Raw genomic sequence first — 8,809 nt, forward strand, 5'->3', positions numbered from 1 at the left:
CTAATTTACTGATCAAAGACAAAAAGGCAAGACTTATTTTAATACATGTGGTCATATTATGCTGGGATGTTTTAATAAATACCTTCCCAACATTTATTAGTCTACAGAAAAACGTCAACGAAAGGTTAACTGAAGAGATAAATTGCAAAATTTCTCTGTACCAAAGCTTTAAAGTTGCACGTGTACTTATCCATAGCTTTGATAGTATTGCTTTCTTCTACAGACAGTTAAAAAAAAAAAAGGACACCTGTGGTGAACCCTATCTTATGTTGAGTTTCATTACATTAGAATCCTGGAGTTTTCTATCTGTCTTCAAGGAAATAATCAATGTGACTTGGGCTAACTTTTCCATTACAGTAAGATTCAGGGTGATTTTCTGGTGGTTTGATTCGGTTTAATGCCTTCTTACATTCCTAGAAATTTACATGAATGTACCTGTAGGGGCTGCGGGAGTGAGAGGACTGGGCGGCCGTGGCTATTTGGCTTACACAGGCCTGGGTCGAGGATACCAGGTCAAAGGAGACAAGAGAGAAGACAAACTCTATGATCTTTTGCCTGGGATGGAGCTCACCCCAATGAATCCTGTCACTTTAAAACCCCAAGGAATTAAACTTGCTCCACAGGTAGGTAACGTTATTCCAGAGATAGCTTGGATAGTTTGTATAAGTTGGGCCAAAGACCATCATTCACCACTTGTCAAAGGATTTGACTTGATCCCTACTTTAGCTGCTGTTTTGTTTTGTTTTATTAAATAGATATAGCGGCCAGTCAACATAATGTACTGTGAGAGAAAAGTGGGTGTTGAGTACAATTGTTTCATTTTAGACTCTTTTTTTTAAAATTATGAAATTTGACATCTTAAGTAATCTTCCACTGAAATGCAAGGATTCTGAGCACTACCAGGAATGATCAACCAATACCTTAAATGAGAATAAAATGAAGCAAGGCTGGTTGGCAAATGAAGAGCACTCATGACAGGGAACGAACAGATCATTTAGAACATCTTTCCTTGGAAGCCCTGTGTCCAAGAGAAAACACTGTGCTATCTCTGGTGTATCATTACTCATATTAACTATAAGATGCCATCAGCCATATCGAATCAAGTCATCTACAATGACTGTATTTGGGCAGTAACATTAAGGTAAATTTTTTGCTTTCACTTCACAATTCTAAGTTTCCATGTTTCTGCATGAGGCTATGATTTTATTATCGGAAAGTTAAAAGTTATAAAAGTTGTTCCAGTACGGAAACTGAACAACAGGGTTAAAAATAAAACAAAACAGGATCTGTGTTAACCCTTACACTGTCCCCTCTGGACATGCAGTACATGCTGGACTCTCTGCAGAGACACTTTGGCTGAATAATCAATATCCAGTTGTTCAGAGTGACAGTTTGCATATCCTAAAGGAAAATTCCCAACTCCCACCCCAAAGGTATAAGCCCCAAATTTATGGGAGTAGCCTTATGATTGCAATCAAGTAGAAAACTTGATTTTCTAAAATCTCATCTTGACTGGGTTTTTTTGTTTGTTTTTGGTGTATTAATGGCTTTCTTATACATACGAATTAGCTCATCTACAGTTTCTGCTACCCCTCCCCATACAATTCTTTTTTAAGGGATGCCTATCAGAGTGGTAAATAGTAATCATGTGTCTGTTCAAAAACCATATGGGGGGCACACATTATGCACCGAGTATTGTGCTAGGTGCTGGGGATGGAAAAGTGAATATAACACAACCCTTGCCATCTAAAATCACACGGCAATCCAGTGAGAGGATCCTGACACATAATAATTACAATAAAATCTAGTAAGTGCCATGATGGAGCTTTGCTCAGAAAACACAAAAGCTAGTCAATCCAATCTATCTTGGGTTAAAACCTAAAATAAACAACCTAATTAAAGTACTAGGATACCCAGAAATATTTTTAGAAAATAAAAAATAATCATTGTCATAAATTCTGTGTAATAGTTCTAAGAACTGCCATAGCATGAGTAATGATCTCTGGTTTTATATTAAATCCAGGTTAGAAATTGGTCATGCTTTATAGTAATATATGGGGCCTTCACTGGTGGCACAGTGGTTAAGAATCCACCTGCCAATGCAGGGGACACGGGTTTGAGCCCTGGTCCGGGAAGATCCCACATGCTGCAGAGCAACTAAGCCTGTGCGCCACAACTACTGAGCCTGCACTCTAGAGCCTGTGAGCCACAACTACTGAGCCTGCGTGCCACAACTACTGAAGCCCACGTGCCTAGAGCCCATGCTCCGCAACAAGAGAAGCCACCTCAATGAGAAGCCTGCGCACCTCAGAGAGTAGCCCCCGCTCACCACAACTAGAGAAAGCCCGCGCGCAGCAACGAAGACCCAACGTGGGCAAAAATGAATAAATAAATAAAATAAATGTACCAAAAAAATATATACAGTAACATATGAGTAACTATCTCTATCAACTAATGGAAGTTTTTCTTAATTAATTTGTCTCTGAATTTCTGCAACTGTATCTTAGAAATTAAGGGCCATGCCACCCCCGACCAGCATAGATGGAGCCTGGACAACTCCATGGTGGAGTTATGAACTTCCAACAAGAAGAGCAGGCTGCCCTGCAGAGTCAGAAGTTAGAGCTGGAATCCTTTACATGTGTTTGCACAATGGGCACAAACGAGCAGGCAGAATATCAGCCCGCTCAAGTAACTGACTATTGCCCAGGAACCTTAGAGAACAGTTTGTAGATGACAAGAGATGCTACAAAACTAAGAGTATTAAGAAGCAACAGTTAATAGAGGAGATAGGAGCAATCTATAAATTCAATAAACTGGAAAATGTCATGCTATTACAGCTGGATAAGCATTACAGCAAATGAGATAAGAAATTCCACAGACTCAACCTGGGAACTGTTCTGTCCCAAGAGTTATTTTTTAGGACTTACTCCCTGTTTTGCACAGTTTACTGGATCTGCTGACCAATGGGAGCATCAGGGCTTGTGGGCCACCAGAAATGGCTTCGGCATGAAGAAAATATGTGCCTTCAGGCAAGGTTTGGTTTGGAGTAATGACAGAGGAAAGAAGCATGAAGGAAGATTCCAAAAATCAGATCATAAAAATAGCCAGAAGTGGTGTTTTGCCAAACAAAGACATTGCAACTATCAACACCCCTCTATTTTTTTTTTTTTTTTTGCGGTACGCGGGCCTCTCACTGTTGTGGCCTCTCCCATTGCGGAGCACAGGCTCCGGACGCGCAGGCTCAGCGGCCATGGCTCACGGGCCCAGCCGCTCCGCGGCATGTGGGATCTTCCCGGACCGGGGCACGAACCCATGTCTCCTGCATCGGCAGGCGGACTCTCAACCACTGCGCCACCAGGGAAGCCCCTCAACACCCCTCTATTAATGTTCATCAATAAATACTAACCCATTAAACTTTTTAACTCTATTTTTATGAAAATGTAAAGTTAAAACCGTATGACAAATGACATGAAATAGGAATAAATCCTTAGGTTATTTTCTCTAAACCATTATAAACAGAAGGATTCAGGGTAATAATGAGTAAATCCAGCTACAGAGTGCTAAAATATCAATTTTTTTTTTTTTTTTGCGGTACGCGGGCCCCCCACCGCTGTGGCCCGGCGCGCAGGCTCCGGACGCGCAGGCGCAGCGGCCACGGCCCAGAGGCCCAGCCGCTCCGCAGCACGCGGGATCCCACCGGACCGGGGCACGAACCCGCATCCCCCGCATCGGCAGCCGGACTCCCAACCACTGCGCCACCAGGGAAGCCCTGGAATATCAATTTTGTAAAAAACGGAATAAATATACCAAACAAATTGTACATTAAACTATTGGTAAAAAGTTAGAGCTAATGGACTAAACTAAAAGTGTATTAGAATAAATGGTGTGAAAATGATTTTCCTGAATTAATAGACACAACATTTTAAATGGAGTTCAAATTGAGTTCATCTTAAATTTTATGAGTCATTAAACCATGTGGCATTTTATCTCTTCTTATATTTGCTTAAACTCTGAAGATTCAAGTTTAAAAACCTGAAAGTTAGAGAAATAATGCAAATGTGATATTTGGAAGGGAAGTCACTTTTTTGTTGTTTTTTTTTTTTGCTCTTGTAGATATTAGAAGAAGTTTGTCAGAAAAATAACTGGGGACAACCTGTATATCAGCTGCACTCTGCCATTGGACAAGATCAAAGACAACTCTTCTTATACAAAATAACTATTCCTGCCCTGTCCAGCCAGAATCCTGTCATGTGTGTAACTTCTCCAAATTCCTAATCATTTCGATTTTAGAATGAGTCTTGTAAATTAAGTGTATTTTATCGCTATCTAAATAAGATAAATATTCACGTCTACAACCTACTCATTTTTCATTCAGTGCAAACGCTGAGATGTGTATTTGGGATATACGTGACAGCTATGAGATAGCATCTCAAAGCCCCTAAATTTCATATAGACAATGAAGACTGTGTACTCTCACCAACCAATGGAAAACTGCAGATGTTAAGTGTAATAGAAGTGAAAACTATAGCCCATCCTTTTATCTGTGTAGTATTTGGGTTGAACCATACGAAACTGCCCTTTTATACCTAATAACACCATGCCCTGCCATTTAAGTTTTGAACCAAAGCTATAACCTCTCTATTAGTGGTTATCACCTTCTCAATTTTACCTTGAGCCTGCATTTCTACATGTTTTAGGAACCATCCTGTTTCACACATACATTAGAAAGAACTTACAATGAGTTGCGAGTACGCTCCAGGAATGTCATCGTCCACCGATGTTCTAGGTCCATTCACAAATGCTCCAACATGCATGTATATCTGGAAGCTTTAAAAGCAGAGAGTGATAGGTCCCCACGCAAAATTCCATTATCCGATCAAAAAAGTGAACAGCGCCTTAGGTTTTCACCTGTCTCAGCTACATAAGTTTAAAATGCACACCCTGACTGACTTTGCTTTCCAGCCACCCTTTCACACCCCCGAAGCTAAGTGCCTATGTGGATGAAGCAAAGACATATGCAGCCGAGTACACCCTGCAGACCCTGGGCATCCCCACCGATGGAGCCGATGCCCAGACCGCAGCTGCTGCTGCCGCTTCTGCTACCGCATTTCCAGGTATGGAAAAATAATGTCAGAAATGGCACCCTGCAGAGAGTGTTTGGGAGACCCTCTTTGGGACCATGGACTCACAGAGTTATCTGTGAACTTCAACTACAATAAATCTGATTTACACCACCTGTGACCAAAAAGAATTTGCCCGATGAGCGAGCCATTAACAAGGCAAGAGAATTGAGCTGGGCAGCAGAGGAGGGTCTAGTCTCAGCTCAGCTATAAGCAGCTGTGTGACCTTAAATGAATCAATCTCTCTGCGTCTAGTTTGTTTGGGTTTTTACTTTTAGTAAGAGAGTTTAGAACTACTACATCCTACTACTACTACATTCCTGGATGATGTTTATTTGAACTCTTACTATGTGCCAGGCACTGACTTATCTCAGCAATGCTCATGACACCACAAGAGACAGGTTCTATCATCACGCACATTGTACAGATGAAGAAACTAAGTACTACCAAGAGAAAGATTAAGTCATTTGGCCAAGGCCAATCAGCTTTTAAGCAATCCATGGACTCCCTCCCCAATTCTAATCTTCAGTTCTACTCAATTCTACTTGTATTGCTTTGCTTTCTGAAAGAAACGTGTAGATCGGATTTTTAAAAATTATTTTAAGACAAAAACTCTATGTGTGTGTGTGTGTGTGTGTGTGAGAGAGAGAGAGAGAGAGAGAGAGAGAGAGATGGAGAAAATGAAAAAGAGACCATTTCAATAAGTGGCTATCAGGCTCATTTTATCTGTTCTATAATTTAGGTCTGGGGCATATGCTGATTACTTAGTCTGTCTGTAGATCAACATGCCTTCAGGGTCACATTTAAAAGACTTTTCCCCATTTATTATGTACCTACAACAAATGTTACTAATTAAAAATGAATCCTCTAGAGATTAAAGAGGACCAGACAAGAAATTTCTTTTGGAAATTTTTCGCTCAGCAGTTAGTTTGAGCAACTCCACTCTTTCTTGGTAATAAAAGTTTAGGTTCTTTCGAAGAAATCTGTCATTCTGACTTGTCATTGTGTTGGCATACCTCCTCCCATAAGCCCAACTCAGAGAGTTCTGACTAGACCTAGAAATAAGACATTCCTATCAATTCATTAATTCATATATCGGTCCTGTGTAGGTATGAGAACTGCTATATACGTCACATCCATAACACCTGAGCTGGCTCTCATTTCCTTTTATTTCTCACAACTTGCAAATGTGGCCTCCATCCTGGCAAGTGAAGCCGAAACTAATCATGCTTCCCACACAAATGTGACCTCAATTCCAGCTTTGCTCTTAGAACGTGGAGAAGATGTGTGATGCACCCCTTCGAGGTTATCAAGGCAACAGCTGCCGAGGGCCAGGTCCTTCCTGGGCTGTGCTGCAGTCATCAGCGCCGTGCTTGCTTTCCATGAAATGGGGTGTCTTGTGCCAGGCTTCTCAGTTCTTGCAAAAAGTTAAGGCCCTGTCTTGCAGAAAGCTGTACCCCAAAGACACCAAATTAATGTACTATAAAAATAAATGAGCCACTGCCAGGAGAATTTTAAAGTTTGCTTTTACATTGGAAAGGATTTGCTCTTTGCCCAAAAATATTTTATCTTATCCTCACTTTTATTTGCTCCTACAAGAAATAAATTATTTAGAGCATGAGAATTGCCTTGGGAATGCCTAAGAATTTGAGAAGATCTTTTATAACTTGCTATGGAGTCAAGTAAAGAATAATAGGCTCCAAGGGAAGAATCTATTTAAAACACAAATGCTCTTGTATTTAGAAATTAGCCAAATTGAAAAAGAAAATTCAATTTGCTTTTCAAAATCCCCAAAGGTAAAACCTACGCTACACACGCACATACACGTATATTTTACTTACTTACTTTAGAAATACTGTTTCCAAAATTATGAAAGTAATTGTTAACATATTTCTCATATCCTTGGAAAATGTACCAAACTCCACTAGCACGTTAGTCAGCATTACTGCCCAAAGTGCACGAGCCAAGGAGGGGATTCAATTTTTTTACAAATAGTCCAGCCAGCTTCCCACTACCACTTCCTGAGAAGCCACCAGAAAGAAATCAATGTGCCTGGGTTTAGGCAGACTTCCACAACACAAACCAAATGCACTTTCTTTCTTTTCTTTTCTTTTCTTTTTTAAAATCAGGTCCCCATTTGCTGCTTAAGTATACTTTTTCCCTTTTTCTCATCCTCTTTCACAATTTGGGGATCATCTCAGAAATAACCAGATTTGGGTCTAAGACATTAACAGGGAAATACTGCTTTTAGATAATAGCTATTATGCTCTTTTCTTCAAAAGTATTAATCAGCTAGACATGATAGCAATACAAAAGCACATGAGTATTTCCTTATCACTCAAGCCCCTTAGTTCTCTGACAGTAAGGACGAGCACTAAGACCTCTGCATACATCAAACACAGCTCGATGGTGGGGTGAGGTATTGTTTGTCCTATCCATTTAGACCAAAATGTGGACACCCTAGGTATGTGCTTTTATGGTGCTATATAGAAATACGCTAAAACTTTAACTACTTCTCCTATTGGTCTACCCAGTCCCTACAAACCTCCCTGGATAAAGGCAACGGTTTTTAATATTCTATTTAGGTGAGGGTGGGGATGCAGCAGAACCAGACCCACAGGGCCCACCCCGATCTCCTTGCCAACCCATCAACTGCCTCCCCTCCTTTACAAGTTCTGAGACCCTCTGAAAAAGTTCTGGACATCAAACTTTAATCAGCTCCGCATTCTGTCAAGTTTCTGTTTCTTGGGGTCTATCCCCCATGTTGCCAGTTTTCTAAGAGTGAAACGATTCTGATATAAATGGTCGACCCCACTTTGAGGAAGACTCTTCCCTAATCAATGAGTCCAGATATTACATCCCCTGAGGGCACCTTTTAAAATGTACACGTTAACTTTTGGCTTTAAGCAATACGTTAAATTTTCATCTTTCATAAAGACCGTAAGCCAAAAGGAAGCAAATCCGAATCCCTTTCATGAAGTTTTCTCTGCCTTCTCCTCCAGGCTATGCTGTCCCTAACGCAGCTGCATCTGTGTCTGCAGCCCAGCTCAAGCAAGCGGTGACCCTGGGACAAGACTTAGCAGCGTATGCAACGTATGAGGTCTACCCCACTTTTGCAGTGACTGCCCAAGGGGATGGCTATGGAACCTTCTGAAGACATCTTTCTTTTAAGAATAAAACACACAAAACTCAATCTAGAAGAAATACACCTCTAACTCGGTCCCCTAATGATCACACGTAATACTTGTCCCAGAGTGATGCCTTTCCTGAGGATGTACAGCTTACATTGATACTAACTGTAGAATCATGATATGAGAACTTTATTTCTAATGAAATCCAATGTTAAGGAGCCATTTATCTAACAGGAAGCTAAAGAGCAATTGCCCCCCAAAGCTGTTCTTCCAAGGTTCCTGAGTGTCTGGGGAGTATGTTTACAAACCCTGACAGAGTGGAGAGAGATCTTTTAGCCAGCAAGATTTCAGGGGCTAAGCAGACCTGGACAACCAGTAACAACCAAGGGGGCCAAGTAATTCCAGAGTCTTAACCCCTGGCTTACGGCTGCTTTTGTAATACACAAAGTCACAAAAGGCTGAGGGACAGTAGGAGATGCTTTTCAAAGCACATTTCCCATTGCCCACTGCATGAGGCATATTCACAGCCTGGACCTCGTGAGAGATTATCCAAGGTTT

At 41.0% G+C, this 8,809-nt stretch overlaps 1 protein-coding gene across 3 annotated transcripts in view; it reads left to right on the forward strand.

The window, feature by feature from the left end:
* A1CF (APOBEC1 complementation factor) overlaps positions 1-8,320 on the forward strand; it is a 73,956-nt gene extending 65,636 nt beyond the window's left edge. Inside the window, exons 9-12 of one of the 3 annotated variants that reach the window (XM_027113093.1) lie at positions 418-623; positions 4,114-4,250; positions 4,963-5,114; positions 8,123-8,320. In XM_027113093.1, coding sequence (XP_026968894.1) covers positions 418-623; positions 4,114-4,250; positions 4,963-5,114; positions 8,123-8,274 — 647 coding nt within the window. In that variant the 3' untranslated portion in view covers positions 8,275-8,320. The remainder of the gene's footprint in view (positions 1-417; positions 624-4,113; positions 4,251-4,962; positions 5,115-8,122) is intronic. The other 2 variants (XM_027113095.1, XM_027113096.1) reach the window with 2 other exon arrangements.
* Positions 8,321-8,809: the final 489 nt, after the last annotated feature.

This window comes from Aethalodelphis obliquidens, unplaced genomic scaffold (genome assembly GCF_003676395.1).
Source record: "Aethalodelphis obliquidens isolate GAN/ISIS:26980383/991018 unplaced genomic scaffold, ASM367639v1 scaffold11, whole genome shotgun sequence".
NCBI classification, from domain to species: Eukaryota; Metazoa; Chordata; class Mammalia; order Artiodactyla; family Delphinidae; genus Aethalodelphis; species Aethalodelphis obliquidens.